The 17,869-nt window shown below is 36.5% G+C and overlaps 1 protein-coding gene across 2 annotated transcripts; it reads right to left on the reverse strand.

Moving 5' to 3' along the window:
* Positions 1 to 1,094: 1,094 nt before the first annotated feature.
* LOC135730056 (uncharacterized) lies at positions 1,095 to 9,221 on the reverse strand. Of its 2 annotated transcripts, none has more exons than XM_065247944.1 (2): positions 9,133 to 9,181; positions 1,095 to 2,890 (listed from the first exon to the last, which is right to left on the reverse strand). In XM_065247944.1, the coding sequence occupies exon 2, from the start codon at positions 2,886 to 2,888 to the stop codon at positions 1,578 to 1,580; it is 1,311 nt and encodes a 436-aa protein (XP_065104016.1). In that variant the 5' UTR covers positions 2,889 to 2,890; positions 9,133 to 9,181; the 3' UTR covers positions 1,095 to 1,577. The 2 variants fall into 2 exon arrangements, 1 of the variants encoding a protein (XP_065104016.1); XR_010525854.2 differs by lacking the exon at positions 1,095 to 2,890 and adding an exon at positions 5,732 to 9,029 and having other exon boundaries at positions 9,133 to 9,221.
* Between the last annotated feature and the right edge of the window lie 8,648 nt (positions 9,222 to 17,869).

The following is a 17,869-nucleotide window of genomic DNA, read 5'->3' on the forward strand; positions in this document are numbered from 1 at the left end:
TGCTCTTGACAGGGCACATATAAACAAAATGATCTCAACAGTATTCATTTTCTAATAAAACATTTCTTTATGTCATAAGTATATGTATAGAGAGTCAAAAAACAGTCCGTGCTGGTCTTAAAGAGACAGTAACCTCAATTAACCTACTTAAGTCTGTGTCATTAATGTTAATCAAACAACCTAAGTCAAAGAGAAATTCACTTTTGTAGCTCTGAAAAAAATATATATTTAATTCATACAATAAAGACAGTGTTATAATTCACTATTCAGGCAAAAAAAAAAAAAAACTGGCTGGTCTCTGTGGCCAGGATTTCTAAATCCACCTGCCACAGTGGCTGGTGGTCAAAAAAGTTAACTTCAGGCCCTGGGTCAATCGCTCTCACTGCACCGCAATCTTCTGCTAGATGGACAGGAAACTCGCTTTCTGCTCTCTGATGTGGACCCAAATGACAAGGACTATACAGCTGTGTGGCAAGCAACCAAGCAGGAAGCAGTACAAAGACCTTCAACCTGACCGTGCTAGGTATTTGTTTGAATTTCGTTTTAAAAGTATGCAAGCATCCTGTTAACCATAGCAGGTAACAAACATACACTGAAAAAAAATGATTCATTGAATGTAATCAATTTTTTTAAGGTAAGTGGTTGCAATCAATTTATTTAAGCTACATAACAAAAGTTTTATATTTTATTTTACTTTACTAATCTTTTTTGTTTAAATGTAGCTTAAATAAATTGAATGCAACCACTTACCTTAAAAAAATTGATTAAATTCAATGAATCATTTTTTTCAGTGAACTGTTCTTCCTTCCAGAATTGTGTGCTCAGTATAAAAAAATACATGCATCTACAGGTAACAGGTTCAATGGTGGTGCCAGACCACAAAAAGAACAATAAACATATTTTCTATTTACACTAAGAGACAATGTGTCCGGTCACAGCTACGTGTCCTGCTTTAGTCTGTGGTCACAGCAGCCACAACAGAGGAAGGTAAATAAAACACTCCCAGGAGTAATTTGTACAGGATATGTTGTGTTGATGGCTATTAACAGTTGTCAGAGAAACCCCAAACTACAATTTTATTCTATTACAAAGGAGTTAGATCGGCTGAATAAAGGATTGGTTTCAATCAGAAGTGACCACTAAGGTTAACACAAATCCTTGCCTAAAATTAAATGAATAGTAAAAAGTTCTCAAGTAATTAAATAATCAAGTAAACTGTAAGTTATAAAATAAGAACACAGAAACAAATGAAAAACGGATAAAAAAAATTTTGATTGACAAATACAGCCCCTTAAAAACCTACAGTAATGTACTTGGAACAAGAACACAGTTTACAATTTAAATACAAGGCAATACAATTAAGTCTCAAGAAACTGACTGGTTTATTTGAATTCATTTTACCTTTAAACACCCACAATCTCACAATCACATCTTTCATTTCATTTTATATAAACTGCTAGCAACCTAATATCCCATGCAGAGGATCAGCAACCAAAATGCAACAAATGTAGAAAGATGTGGAATAAAAATTCCACAGAAGTTTATAATTGTATTATAATAAATGATGTCAACTGTAACTAAGGCATTAACAAACCAGAAAGCTTCAGGGCATTGTCAACATTTGGTAGCAGTTCTTGTTCAAAGTCCCACAATCTTTTGTCCACATTCAGCTGAGCTTTGGTAAGATGGCCCTGCAGTGGGACTCTCACATGTACAATCCTACAAACATCAAATGGGACATGGTAAGAATATCCAAAGTGTCTTAAAGAGGAATGCACAGAGATTTGCTCCTCCAACCTTGGATTAATTATCATCTTTGTGGGATTGTGAAAATTTTTTCGAACAGGTTCTCTATAAATGTGCTCCATGATATTGATACCAGGAATTTTACTCCATTCTTGCCGTTTGAAGCGACCACTGTCATCAAACTGTGTTTTGGGGAATATGTGGTTCTCGATAAGAAACAAACCCACATTGGGATGTGTAGCTTGAAGGTTGTCCATAAGAGATGGTAAATTGTCATATTTGTAAGGCATGATGATCTCATCGATGTCATTCAGGAGAACATACTTGGATTGATACATGTGTCTGTAAATGCATTCATTGAGTGTTGTCAGCTGACCATAGTAATGAATGTCACCCTTGTGTTTTGTTGAATTCCAACCTGGAGATGGATTAAGAAACTTGTCGATTGGCCAAGAAACAATCTCCAGTATTCCCTCACTTTCATAATGCTTTAAAAGCTTTTCCAGGTCCGGTCCACAGCTAGTGTTATAGATGACCACTCGCTGAACGCCCAAAAGCTTGTACATCTCTATAGTTTGAGCAAACTCCAGCACATTGTTGTAGTCACCGAAAATGTTAGAGATGCAAACTGTGAAGTTATACTTGAAGTTCTCAGTCGTAACACGATTTCTTATTGGTAAAAACTTTGTAGTTTGATTGATTGAATCATTTGTTGAGATGAGGACATGTGTTGCATTCTGCAAGTGTTTACCTTTACAAATCACATCCGACACATGAAATGGGAACCCAAAATGGTCACTGTGTATTTGGACATCAGTCTCAACAGTTGTACATTCATGTTCAGTACTGCAGTAAACGCAGTAAAGTGGCTGAAGACTTTCTCTGTTGATTATGCTGATGACTCGAATCGTCCCATCAATTCTGTGGTCGATGAATGCAGACACCATGAAGTGTTTTGAGTCTTTGATTGGTGTTATTGAATTTAAAGACTCTTGGATTCTCTGTTTATTATAAAATGGTGAAGTCCGTATGTAATTAGGATGCCAGCTTGAATTGGTCCATATCAGAATGGCAATAAAATTCAATAGAAATAAAATTCCTAGCAGTCCTTTCAAATTGATGTTTGCCATGTGCCTTTTCATACCTATGGAGAAATGAGGGGAGGCACATCATAGTTCAGTGAATTTTTCAAAACTGTGAATGATTTATTTGCTGTTCGGCAGACTAAGAGATCTACACAGAGTTCTGTCTGTGCTCTAACATAAAATAAAACTTGTTTGTGAGAAATGAGAATCGGTGGTGGAGAAAATTGGTCCTGTGTTATAGTTTTCTTAATAGGCATGAATTAAATTGGAGAGCTAAAGTACAGTCATATTCTTTGATATAACGATCTCGTTAATAATGTGTATAAAGGAATTCATCCAATAACTATACCTAATCTTAGGCATACAAACAAGAAAGAGCAAGCCTACATAAAGGCGCAGTGCAATCGCTGTCACTATCACCCTCAAAGCGAGGATAAATCAGACTTTATGAATAAAGCTGAATATCAGGGTTGCTGCCCAGGATAACAAATCCAGAAGGGCAGAGAAACGAGGACAGAGTCAGTCCAGTTCACCATTAGGGGAGTCCAGTTAGAACAGTTGGAGTGATTTTGACACGGGCACAAATTAATTTAGTGATTTTTACACGGGCAACAACTTAGTGGTATGCCATACACAGGACCCTAGAGGTTAACCCCGAGTGTGTGTGCATGTGTGTGTCAGATGACCCCTTCAGGGCACCAGCTAAAGAATTTCACTTTAACAATAAGAATGATCTAAATAGATCATTCAACAAATAAGAAATTATGTAAATTAGAGGGAGTTTGTCATCTAATTTATCCCCTTATCTTGTCTTATTAACACAGGGAAGACACAGTGGTAATAAAATGGAATTTATTAACAAAAGATAAACAAGAAAACTAAAAACACGCTTAATTATACTAAAATACTAAAGAATATGGAAACTAAAATGCAAAGAATAGATAATTGAGTTGAATTTATGGCAGAAAGTTTCCATTGGTGGCTGGTTCTATACGTTTTTGGGGGCGCAAACAAACTTAAAATGAAACTTTTACTGTAGTAATGCAGGACTGTAAATAGCTATTTATCAGGTGATGAATATCATTACTGCTTAGCTAAAATGCTGAAAATGTTACTGTTGAAGTCAACTGTTAAAGCAATTAATCTGTGAATTTCTGTATTGCGGATCATTTTAGTGACGTTTTAGCATATCAGAGCTCCATTGGTTAGATAGCGAGGGCTCCCTTTGTCGTCACCCGAGTATAAAACTATTATGATGATATGCAGCACACAATGAAGCTGGCAGACAAAAGACCCCCCCCCCCCTTCTAGTGTGTAAAACACATCTACCTGTATAGAAGAAAATCAGGTGTGTGTATGTAGGTCAGTAAAAAGGGTAAAAACATGTGACCTGAGGCTGAGCTCTAATTGGCTGGTTTCAGATCCGCCCTGGGGCGCAGGACTGTGAGCCCCAAACCCTCCCACTTATGTTGTAAGCGAATCAGTATTGTTATTTTATGTCTTTGACCTCATGTGATTGGATCGTTCTTAGAGTCTCATAACCACGTTGCAGATTGCCATGGAACTGCTAGATACAGTACTGATGATCAGTGAAACCAAGTGAAATATCTTGAGATAAAGGAAAATATTTATCCTCACAAAATCACTTTTTACAAGGCGTTCAGTTGAAGAATAAAAAAAATGAGCTTGGACCAGATTGAGCAGCAGGAAGTGATCCGTGTCGAGTTTACACTGTGTGATTTCCAGGACTTATGGCAAACGGAGTTGACTAATGTTAGCTGGATGCTACAGTATGTAATTCATGATATTTATTATTTTCCCTGTTTGCTGTTTCAAAGTCTGCGTGATAGAGCGCATTTGAGCTGCCTTTGCGTGGACTTGATGCTCAGATAATCCAGAATTTTCAGTGGCACGGTCAACTTTTGTTGTAAAGTGTCTGTGATTAGGCAACTTTACTGCGTGTGTGTGTGTGTGTGCTTGCGTGCGCGTGTGTGTCAGATCGGGATAACCAAAGTGGAAGAACGCAAGATCAATCGCTAAAATAAAAATTGTAAGATGTCTATTGGAGGTTATCTATAATGGCAAGAGTATGCATTAAACTGCCTGCGTTTAATACAAGATACAGTAGTAGTTTCATGAGTTTAATTCAATTCAGATTTTTACACGTTTGTTGCTATTTTAATCGCAATCGTATTTTGTGATTTGATCATATTTGCCTGTTCAGCACAAAGTTTGCGTGTTTTATCGCCTCAGCTGTATGTCCCCAGCCAGCATTGATATGTGGGGCCCACGTGGGCAGCATGGGTTACATGTTGGCATGGGCTTGACATATGGGCAATATTTGGGGGTCCCATGTGGGTTTCACTATGTGTGTTCACAATTTTATGCTTGAAATATATCTTTATATATTTAAAATCACGAAATAACAACTTTTGGTTGATTGTCACTTTTATACAAAAAGTAAATGAAGAGCTTCGTTGCAAAACGAAATCATTTTTGGTTGTGCATTCCAATTAATATCAATTCAACTGCAGTTGGTTTGTTTTGATTTAAATCTTTTGAACTAAAAAATACAGCTAAGTAGCACCATAAAACAAAATAATAACATGATAACATTATAATAAACATGTTTTGACAAAATTTTTAAAAACGGAGTTATCTCGTTTTGCAACGAAACTCTTCAAATAATACAACAGATATGATTTGATCAGTATAAAACATTTGAAATAAAAAGGCATTATTTTTGACATGCAAATTAAAATAAAATTAATAATTTATAAATTCATAGGCAAGTGAACATACTAAATATCACAATTAATGTGATATTTAGTATGTTCACTTGCCTATGAATTTATAAATTATTTTTTTTTTTTTATTTGCATAGTTGAGAATGAGGGAAATAAGAAATGTCAGAAAGTTCATCAGTTTGTTAGTGTGTTAATTAAAGAAATGTTTAAAACATTCTGGAAGGAGCCTGATAAGTGGAGTCAGGTGTTTCATATAAGGAGACCTCATTAAGACCTGCTCACTGCTATGACACATTACGCTTGACAAAGTAGTCCTGCTTCCAATGTTTTTAATTGTGAATTTTTTCACATAATATTATATCATATTTTATATCATCTCTGCTAAAATATGTGGACTTTTAAAAATACAACTATAAAGATGTTAAACATTTAAACTGCAAAAATTTACAATCAGGCCCAAGGATGCAGTTTCTAACGGAGCAGCAGGAGTCTCCCACAACCGTTACACTTGTAATTGTGTTTTTAGAAAATGTAATACAACAATGGCAGTTCACATGCGGCACATCGATGAATTAAAGCAAACATGCAAGGACATTTAATGAGTTTGGCTGTGGATGCTTTGGAAGTTCTTCATAAACCTGTTGAACAAAGATTAATTGATGATCAGAATTAAGACCATCTCCAGAAACGTGAGCAATGTTTGTGTTGTTTTTGAGTCTGAAGTATTTTAAGAGTTTGACTTCTTTCAATGCTTATTTTAAGTGTTATGTTAAACTGTCATTTCCTGCAGTAGAAGTTTTTAAATGTTGATTATTTTAGCATTGAAATTGACAATAAAGTATTTTGATATATTGAACCTTTACAGTTTTTAATTTGATTTCTCATATTGCACCTCCCTAATGTTTTGTGATGTTATACTGATATTTACCGAACTGAAATTATGTTGCTTTTATCGGTTATCAATTTTAAACAAATATATTATTTAGCTAAATTGCAATTAAGCATTGAAAGTATAATAATTACATAATAAGGGACTTTATGTGGGCTAACCCAGGTGGGGCCATGGAACCCATGGACAAACCCAGGGCCCACATAGGAAGCCCATATTGGTCCCACATGGGAGTCACTGCAAGATCATTAATGTGCTTCATGTGATGCTAAACATGTAAAATTATGCACTGTCTCTGTTCATCTGTTCTCTTCACAAATAAATAAACAAACATAATTTAACTTGTATGCTCGTCTTGTAAGTTCATGATTAGAAATTAACATGTGAAAGAAAACAATTTTTTCATTAAAACATGAAATAACGGATAATAATTGATGGCAGAATTCCAGAACCTCTAGTGTGTTTGTGTGTGCGTGTGTGAATGATACCTTGTTTAGTTCGTTAATAAATAATAAATCCACATTATACTCAAATTTACAGATTCATTGTACATTTATTTCATGCTTTAACAGTTGACTTTAACTGTAACATTTTCAGCATTTTAGCTAAGCAGTAATGATATTCATCACCTGATAAATATTAACAGTCCTGCATTACTACAGTAAATGTTTGATTTTAAGTTTGTTTGCACCCCCCCAACATTTTTTAGCACCAGCCGCCACTGCTACCCAGCTCTGTTTGTTGTACGCTGTTCACTACACAGTGAACATTCCAAAAGCAGTGAGTTGTCAGATGGGCAGCAGAGAGATCAAAGAGTCATCCAGTACCATAAACAGCGCAGAGAGTGACAAACTAGGAAGCGCATATCAATGCCGAAAAAAGATATGCGGGCGGAGCAGGGCCATGCACAGACCTTTTGAGAGTCATGTGCTGAAACTGAAAAAGGGCACCCCCTTCCAAATAAATAGCATTCATGAGTTCACAATAACACGGAATCGATGAGAGAAAGCATATTTCGCGTGCTGTCCGAGGAGAGGGCTCGGAGCTCGGAATTTTAGCCCGAACCCAAAGTACTCCCCTCTCTTTAACTGTGATAAATGAATCTAGATGAGAGTGAGGTGATGGGGTGGAGGAGGGACGCTGCAAAAAATCTGTCACGGGACAGAGGTGAGGGACTGCCATTTATAGGCTCCTCTTTGCACTGATTGGTTGGATCACATGACCATGCTCCTCCCGAACTTAGTTAAATAAACTTCATATAATAATCGTCTTAAAAGCTTTATATTTATTCACTATTAGTGATAGAACAATTCACTTTTAATGAATAAAAATGACATTTTATGATAGCTTGGCATTATACAGTGCAAATCTGGCCTTCTAGATGTAATCTTGACTTTAACAATTTGCTTTCTGGGTGGTTGTTTGTTTAATTTGTAGAGTCATGTGTTTGCTCTTGTGTACTCCCTATTATTTAATTGTGTAATATATTGATTTAATCTTTTATCTGCTTTGTATACATAAAGTTCAATAAAAATAAGTTTGAAGAAAATATTTTTTAGCTATTCTGTTTTATGGGTTAATTTTTATTATTTAGGTAACATGTTTATGTATGTTATTGATAATAGGGGGAAATAGGAGATTTACAATCAAAATAGGAGATTATACTATAATATCCAACATGTATCTGCCTGCCTACCTGGCAAAAACTGCAGGGGACCAGGGACCTTGGTCTTTTGAAAGGTGCACTGATTGGTTATTCTCTCGCATGCACTACACTTTCCTTAAAATAAGCCAGCAATGAAAAATGAATACAAATTGTAAAAAATCTAGTCATTCAGGGCTAGTTTTTTTTGGTTTAAGAGAAAATTTTAGGAGCGCAAGCAGAACATTTTGAGCACACCTTAAAATCAGCATGCAATTATACACATTTTCCCCAAAATAACTGCATTACTAAAAAATACTAAATAGACTAAACCCTATGCAGTTGCTTTCATAATAGAAAGTTATGAACCAAAGAATCATAGCCCCCTTGACTAATTCTAGGAATAAAATAGCCTACATAGGCTACATAAACAATAAGTAACATCCAGATAGCATATTGTGATGAGATCAGTGACAGGGCAATACATGCTTGTATCCTTTACACGTTTCTCGTCTTTTATCCAGTTTTCTTAACTGCAAGACCTTTCTAATCTGTAATGTTTTTGGTGTTATGTAGGCTAGAAATTCTCTCTCTCTCATCTCTGCGATGTCTAATTTTTAACGCGTTCGGGCGCGTCTTCTCGACATATTTAGAGTTTTCTCGGGCTAGACCTATCGGTTAAACGATTGAAGGGCGTTTTGGTACGCGGTATTTACTTCTTTTTCAATAGTAGACGTGCGGAAAGCGGAAAAACGGTGGCGATTACAGAGGTGAAGCGTAGTTGGTCCACACGCTTTGCTCGTGCACCCAAAATCCTTTCCCTTTTCTGGACATGGCATTTCATGGCAGGCGCCGTTGTTTGGAGCCCTTGGTGCCCCCCGTTGCCCACTCGCCCAATCCTGTCTATGGATAATCCGGCCCTGCTCAAATTCATAAAACATGATCCGTTATAGACATACCACTGATACCAGTGTTTCTTTCATAAAAAGACAACGTTGTACTGAAACAAGAAGATATATTTACCGTAGACGTTCAGCTGTTCTGCAGTGGAATATCAGTTCGCTGCACTCAGTGGGCGGAGATAAGTGGTTTGATTGACAGTTTGAGCTGGAAGAGGTTTGACGACAGTTTGAGCGGATACAAAAAGATCTGCCCTCTTTATGGTTGACTTGACGTTTGTTCAGTTCTGCCTGTCTATTGGGTCTGTTCTTGCATTCTCTCTGAGTAACATAAGTGCATGCTATATTTTTTTATAGGCCTTTATTCTATTGATTAAAGTAATTTCATTTGTATATATATTTTTGAGAGGTTATTAAGCTTTTAAGTTATCAAGAATTGAATAAATAAGCTAGTTGTTTTATAATTACCTGATGAAAGATGATTTTCAACGAATGTGTTGTCAACAGTGTCACCTACAGGGCGGAACAGATACTGCAATGTTTAACAACTCGACACACTGCTCAGCTCTACTTGTTCACTTCTCCACAGAGACTTTTTGTGTACAGTGTTGTGTGAGGTACACACTGTGGAAAATAAGCGTGTAATAGGACAACAAATTAGAAGTAATAATAATAAAATGTATGTATTTTTTAACCTAAAACGTTTTCATTCTATAGGGGTTTCTGACAAAACATTAAGCTGTTGACAAAAAAAAAAAAAGAAGATTTTTGACACATAATGGGTAAATATTGGACAGAACAGAACGCTGGGTTAAAATGTACCCAATGCTTTGTTGTTTTAACCCAACTGCTGGGTTATTATAGATAACAACAACCCAAAATTGGGTAATTTTTAACCCAGCATGAGGTAATTTGTAACCCACCCATGTGTTCTTATGGGTCAAAAATAACCCAGTCACTTTTCAAGTGTATAGTAAATTTTTAAATATTTTGTCTCATTTCCATTATATGTCTATAGTACAGACATTAAATTTCCCTTTCCCTTCTAGAATAAGACATTCTACAGATAAAACACCTCAACTCGGGGGGTAGGGATGGTTGTGGAGCTCCAGTAACTCAACTGATTTGGCCCCATCAGCATCACCCACCATTATATTCTCGCCATCAGAGGTCAGCTCACTTCTGGGGGAGGAGCTAAGTCTTGAATGTCAGGTGATGGGCACCCCCACTCCTAAAGTGAGCTGGCTGAAGATCATCCTGGAGAACAGCAACATGGAACATAAAGAGTAAGACATTATTCACTATGGGAATAATGTATAAAAATTTACAAATAAAAAAATTATACAGTATATAGTTTGTCATCTTTGTATTTAATTCAGTTTCATGATATATGCTGTGCTACTGTATCTCACCAGATGGCAGCACTTTAACGTTTCTAAATCTGCGACCAGATGACTCAGGAACATACACATGACTGGCTGTCAGCTCAGCTGTCCAAAACATCTAGATCTATACATTCTTTGTATCAAGTGAGAGGAGCTTTGTGTATTTTATCATGCACCTAACTCTAACAGCTCTAAAGTTTCAAAGGCAAAGATGCGCACTCCAGCATCTGGGTTAGGGTCTCAGCCAAGTCTTATGACAATACTTTACTCTTCTATTAAATAAAGGCAAACAATATTATTTTAATCCTAGTTTTGTTATTAAATACATTTTACATTTACTTCATCTTGATGTACTTTTTTTTAAGTTTGTCGAGGCACCCTAATGGGCCCCCTGGTTGAGAAACACTAATAATTATTGTGTGTGTTTGTTGCTCCTCCTGCTGTGGAGCGAACCGAGCCGACAGAACAAGTGGCTGTGGTCCAAGGATCTTCAGTAACGCTGGATGAAAGATGGTCAACCGCTCTCACTGCACCGCAATCTTCTGCTAGATGGACAGGAAACTCGCTTTCTGCTCTCTGATGTGGGCCCAAATGACAAGGACTATACAGCTGTGTGGCAAGCAACCAAGCAGGAAGCAGTACAAAGACCTTCAACCTGACTGTGCTAGGTATTTGTTTGAATTTCGTTTTAAAAGTATGCAAGCTAATGTGAACCATAGCAAGTTACAAACATACTGTTCTTCCTTCCAGAATTGTAAGTGATCAGTATAAAAAAATACATGCATCTATACAGGTAGCAGGTTCAATGGTGGTTCCCAACCACAAAAAGAACAATAAACATAATAAAATAAACATCCTTGCAGTCTATTTACACAATCAGCATTTTCTTAGCAATATACTATTAACAGTATATCTATATCTATATATCTATATCTATGACAGAAACTATTACTACAAGTACGCAATAACAAGAGTGTAATAAATGATACAATTATTAAATGAATGCTTCATTATTAGAAGAAAAAAAGTCCTCCCTTTACCCAAACCCTGCCCAAAAAATACTTTGTAATACAATAAACACTTCCACTTTTCAAAACATTTGTTCTTTTTATTGAAAATAAATGCATTTTTTTGATGTGATATGTGATAGGAAAAGGCAGAAGAGTGATGTCGCTTGCCCACTGCTGACTCAATGAAAATATTGAGTTTTTGTGCATTTATTTTTTTTACTTGAGTGAACCAACCAGACATTTTTGGCCGAAGTTAGTGTAAATAGCATTTGCCAACAAGGGACATTATTTGCACTTAGTGTAAATAGACACTTCGAAAATGTTAATAAAAACATGGTGGCTTTTAATCACCCTGCTGAAAAAACCAGCATCAAATCAGCATGGACCAGCATGGGAATTATGCTGGTTTAGCTGGTGGTCACAGCATACCAGCACCAAAACACAACATATGCTGGTATGACCACCATGGGATGCTGGTGCTAATGCTGGTTTAGCTGGTGCTAATTCTAGTTTGTTGCTAGTTTAGCTGGTGCTAATGCTGGTGCTGATGCTGGTTTAGCTGGTGTTCACTAGCAAACCAGCACCAAAACACAACATATGCTGGTCTTGCTGGTATGGTTTTTTCAACAGGGCAAACTATACATTAAAATCCTAGTTAAATTACTACAGCCTGGGGGTAGTGTAACATGAGAACTTGATAAGCTTGGCAGCCTAAAAAATGTAAACATGTTTGTTGGACTAAAGCCCAGAGGAAAACCTTGGAAAGATTTTCTCTTTCAAACCTCCTGAGATTCAAGGCGACCTCAGATGTTGTTTCATTTTGTGATAAACTTTGTTTCTGTTGTTTCTCTTAAAATTAAGTTTAAAAATGTAAAATTTGAATCAATTCCAATCTTTACTAAATGTGACACACATGAGACGTCTGACTTTCTCAATATCATTGAAAGATCACAATGTTAGTTACGGCACCAGCACCAGATCTGCACTAGTTTTGGTTTAAATGGGTATTTTTTAGCAAGGTTATCTTTAGTGATGGTCGCTTTCGAAGCACGGCTTCTGAGGCTTCAAAACTTTTACGAATCTTTTGTTTCGAATCAATTGTTTCGGAGCTTGTTTCAAACTGGCCAAGTAACGTGATTTTAGCAAACAAGGCTTACGCCAAATAATGGTTTCGAAACGTTTTGAAAATCCGATGATTCACCACAAGAGGGAGTTGATGACAAATGACCAGGAGAACTTGGGCCAGTTATGCAAGTTCATAAAACATTCATCCTTCTTACTAATAACACTACCATTTTGTTTACTTTTTATTTATAGACAGATTTAATGACAAAAAGTAAATAAAAATAGTTAGTTTTAATTATTTGTTTTCCCTAAATAACACACATTTAATTATGTATTAAGTTAAATATTTTCTTTAACATACTTTAATAAAAATCTCGCTATTATTCTGTAAAATAAGTGTAAAATGTTTGGACATACCTGCTTTTACACCATTTTGCCCAGCAGGTGTCGCCAGCGTGTGTGGGGTTTCAAACGCTTCGAAAACTGAATCAATTTTCAAAAACTGGTTCAATTGATTCGAAGCTTCGAAATGCTTCGTTTCTCCCATCACTAGTATCTTACTCAAATCTGATTTATTTATGCATTTTCATTTTCTCAAACTATGGACTATTATCTGGATCAGCATGTGGTGGCAGCCATTAGTGATGGGTCGTTCGCAAACGCCGGCTCTAAGAGCTGATTCTTTGTAGCGAACGAGCAGAGCCGAATCTTCAGACGCATGCAGGGGAACCGGCTCTTCTAAGGGAGCCGAGTCAGAAGAGCCGAATCTATGAAAAGAGCCGGACTGCCATCACTAAAATGTAGAGCCGGAGCTTGAGCCGAAAGAGCCGAACCAATGGAAAGAGCCGGACTGCCCATCACTAGCAGCCATCTTGCTTTGAGTATACTGTGTTACATCATGGGAGTGGGAGATACCAAGTGTGGTGGTGGGTAAGAGGTTTAACTGTTTTGATGAGGTTATTGATGTTTTCTTTGTACAATTATTGTTGAAATGAAGTGTGTGCTGTGCTATTTAAATTTGTGGATGGAAGGAAATTGGGTTTCTTGATCGTCTAATACTTTTACTTAATCTTTAATACCGGTTCATGACTTTGATACCTTTTGATACATTTTTGCTGGAAAATGGATGTGCCCATGTGTATTAATTCTGACACAAGCAGGTGGGCAAGTTAGTCTGTGATGGGTGGTAGTGAGAACAGTAGCTGAGTACCTGGGTTTAATTGTTATAGCTGATCCAAAGTGGTTTGTTTATTCATAATTTTTTCCTTTAGATTTTTTCATGTTTTGCACTTGTGTACCTTGTACTGTACTAGCTTGGGAGAACTTAAAGTAAACATAAAGTTGGCTTTTAATGTCCTCCATGTGGTGGTTGAACAACTCTAGATGGTATCCCTAAACTAGTCTATGATACCTACCATCAGCAAAACCCTGAATTTTTGGTTGATTAAACCAAAATTTGCTTACACTGATCACGTCGGTTCAAAAACACCTGATAAGAGTTCAGTCAACCTCCTAGTTGTAACCTGAAAATGTATGCGTGCACATGACATTTTCAAATTCAAACATACTTGGGTATGTCATATAACCAGCTTTCTGGAACACTCTGATTAGCAGCTGGTTGCTGTGGACAGTGTGCTGGAGCTGGAGTGTATCGCCACTGGTCAGCCCCCTCCAACCCTGAGCTGGCTAAAAGATGGGCGCCCCTTACAGGAGAGCATGGCAACAATAGAGAGAGCTGGGCAGCTTCTCAGGATCAACAAAGTTTGGGTACTGAATAAGACAATAAGAAAGAGTAACTTGTTATTTTAACTAGCCATTTAATGTGTTTTGGTTAATGCATTGTGTATGCTGTTGTGATATGGAATAGGTGGAGGACACGGGTCTGTATACCTGCCTTGCCACTAGTCCAGCAGGAGGAGATGGCAGAAACTATTGGGTGCACATTCAACGTGAGTAAACCTAAAGTTGATCCTCACTAAGCATTAAATATTGTAACTTATTGCAAAGACCATAGCTGTTCATGGTTTGGTTGCTGGTCTAGAATTTGATGCTGGTGTGCTTATTTGGGAAACGGGCATTTTCGCTTTATAGCTTAACCATTTTGGTCAACCAGCATCTTTGGAAGGAATATGCTGGTTGGCTAGCTTTACAGTATTTTGATTGCCCACCACCAACTAGACTACTGTAGCTGGAAAATTTACGCTGGTGAAAGGTTTCTCTCTAACAGATCATTAATAGGAACCCACCCACAGTAATAACAGTTAGATACAGTAGCATCTTTTTTGTTAAATTACTTACAGTTCCTCCAACGTTGCTGGGCTCCAATGACATCAGAACCTTGTCTGTACCAGCCAAAGGTCATTTGACACTGAAGTGTCAAACTGATGGTGACCCTCCTCCAGAGATCGAGTGGTACAAGGATGATGTCAAACTACAGGTGAGAAAAGATTCATGTACTTGCATAACACATAGAAAGATATCTGAAACTATTGCATGACATCTGGACCTTCTCATGTTCTTCACCATAGAGACTCTTTATAAGTTGTCTGAAAGGGAATTTTTTGTTTTGTTTACACAAAAGTAATCACATTGCTTTAGATGTTTTGATATGTAGTGGTCACTACATGGTTTGTCCATAAAACAGTCATTCAGGTTTGAAATGATACTGGGGTCCAAATACAGGTAAGTATGTTTTTGGTTGAACTGTTCCTTTAATACCAGTAGTTTTTGAGCCAAACATCATGTTGTCACTTTGGTTTAAAGCCAACTCTATTGTGCGATCATGTTTCCTGTGAGGTGGAGGGAGAGGTTTCCTCTTCTGTTTTTTGGAGGAAAGGTATGGAGGCCCAGCTTCACTTCATAATGGCAGGCAAGCTTGAACCTGTACAGTAGCACCAATGAAATGTCATGTCGAATCATGCTTTAAATCAGTCTTTAAAACATACAAAACTTCTTCCACCCTGAAGCTATTTTGGGGATTTTCACATGGATTTGGCCTACCCAATTTCAAAAGCTTCCCATACCCACATGCAGAGGTTTACATACAAAGGTTTGGTATCTTTTTACAGGTAACCCTTTGAAATTACATAAAACACTGTTGAAAGTGGTAAACATGGCTGTATGTAATATCAGTCCTCTAATAAACACAAAAAATAAATAGGCGCTTTTTGATGTTTTTTTTCTAAAGTTTTTATTTGAAAGTATATAACTCTGGCCCTGGGTATCTCAGGTCCCTGCAGACAGTTTTGTTTGATTCCAGCAATTGTCAGCTTACAGTGGAAAAAAGAATTTTTTCTCTATCATAATCTATGCAAAAGTTATTTTACTCCAACTGAAGGGAGGAATAATACCCTTTTTGTATACAATTTCTGCCTAAAAACATTTGAAGTGTCCCCATAACCACATACAGTGGAATAAATGCAATTTCTTTATATCATTTTAAAGAAAACCCTTTGAAGTTACTTAAAATGCTGCTGTTTGTGACAAATTTTGTTATTTATGTTGTTTTTCATATGATGAAACACCAAATTTTATTTTTTATGTTGTAAACACCGTCTTTGATAGTGTATAACTCTGGTTCTGGGTGATCTAGCAGACTGCAGACAGTTCTGGTTGTTACCAGCAGCAGACAGTAAACACCCAAAAAAAGAATGAACTCTTTAGCATGTCGCATTCAAAAGTTATTATCATTTTACTGAAGGGTGTGAAAATACATTTTTCATATAAATATTAATTTTTTGTTTTGCACATATAATAAATAGCAAGGGTTTATATATGCACACAACCAAAGAAAATGCTGTGAATGGACTCATTGTTTAGAGAAGGACCTAAAATAAAAGATGGTGTATCATTTGTGGCTATCTGTGCTATCTGAGGCAGTCCACACTCGAGTTTCACATATGTTTACAAAATACCATTTTTTACCTTATTATTCATTCAAAGATTGTTGGATATGTGTTGATAATAGAACAAAAATAATGCTGTAGCCTTATTCCTGAGAATGAGAGCTTTCATTTGATATAAGACTTGCCCATGTTTGTCATATTTGACAAATATGAAACATGTGAATATTAAATCATAGAAAAAAAATATCGGGGGGGGGGGGGTGATAGTGTAAATTAAGTGTAAATAACTTTCTTACAGTAAAAGATGTGTCAAAGTGATGCATATCTGCAGAAAGTAGAGACTCTAAGCTTTCAAACAGTATCTCATATGTGTTACTGGGGTCCATGACGAAGCATTAAAGATTAAAAGAATATTTTATATTAAGTCAAAATACGAAATTCTGGACCCGGGACAGGGTCCTCAGGGTTGAAGAGGTTAAAAACCTTTTATTTGTAGACGTTCACATATACTTGATCCACAACACGAACATCTATATAAAGAGAAACTCTTAAATGACACCTAAAAGGGCTGATTTGTTTTTGAGGTCATTCGTGCAGTTTATCTGAGCAGTTAAGGAAGGTTTTAAAAGCACAGATGAAGCTTTAAAAAATCAAAATCAGTGAGTAATAAAGAAAGAAAAGAAGTAACATTTTTCTAACATTGTGTGGATTTCAATACAGTAGTGAAAAGTAGAAGACGCCTCCAGTATTTATACAGGCTTAAATTGCTTTCATCCTGTAATACATTGCATAACTGCGTACTGCTTAAATCAATAAAAGAGAAGGGTTCAGCTGAACTGTTTTGTACCTCATAGTTCTTAGATTTCAAACAGGTGTCTTTTATCTCAAATGTTTTTTATAGAAAATTTGAAAAGGTTTTTGTTTTGGGTATCAAGAAATAAACTATACCATATAATCATGACCGGTTATACCAGGAAGTGTTCCTCTATGCATTTTTTTTCCGGATGCCAAACTAACATAGACAGTCCTTTAAACCTCATAAACCGACTTGCTCATGATCCAGGTATTTAGAGAAAAGCAGAAGAAGAGGATCGTCCTGAGCCCAAGATAACTGGACTGAAATGACCAGGGACAAAACAAGAGATAGCAGACTCATATTACTCTCTAAAAAGACCATCTTTGTCTTTAAATACTTTTTTGTGTACTTTTTACTTGATTAAAACTATTTGCCCCGTTTTGAGCAAGTGCTCAAGTGTATTGATCTAGATGTTATGTGTTAAATGTGGTCGTGTGGTGTTTAGAAAAAAAAAACGTAAAAGAATTACAGTTTATGAAATAAATCATTTTGACCAGCAGAGGCCCATAGAGACCCATTCATTTCACTGGATGTGGCCAACTGCTCACATCAGTACTTTAGTAAAACATTTTGTGAATTTATGTGTGATTGAGCATGTCTTTTCTATATTGCATTTGTGCTCTAGTACCAGACCTACTTTTCTTTGTTGAAATTTTTAGATTTATTCTAGATGCATTGATTTTTTTGACAAATAAAAGGA

The sequence above is a fragment of the Paramisgurnus dabryanus genome, chromosome 11 (genome assembly GCF_030506205.2).
Source record: "Paramisgurnus dabryanus chromosome 11, PD_genome_1.1, whole genome shotgun sequence".
NCBI classification, from domain to species: domain Eukaryota; kingdom Metazoa; phylum Chordata; class Actinopteri; order Cypriniformes; family Cobitidae; genus Paramisgurnus; species Paramisgurnus dabryanus.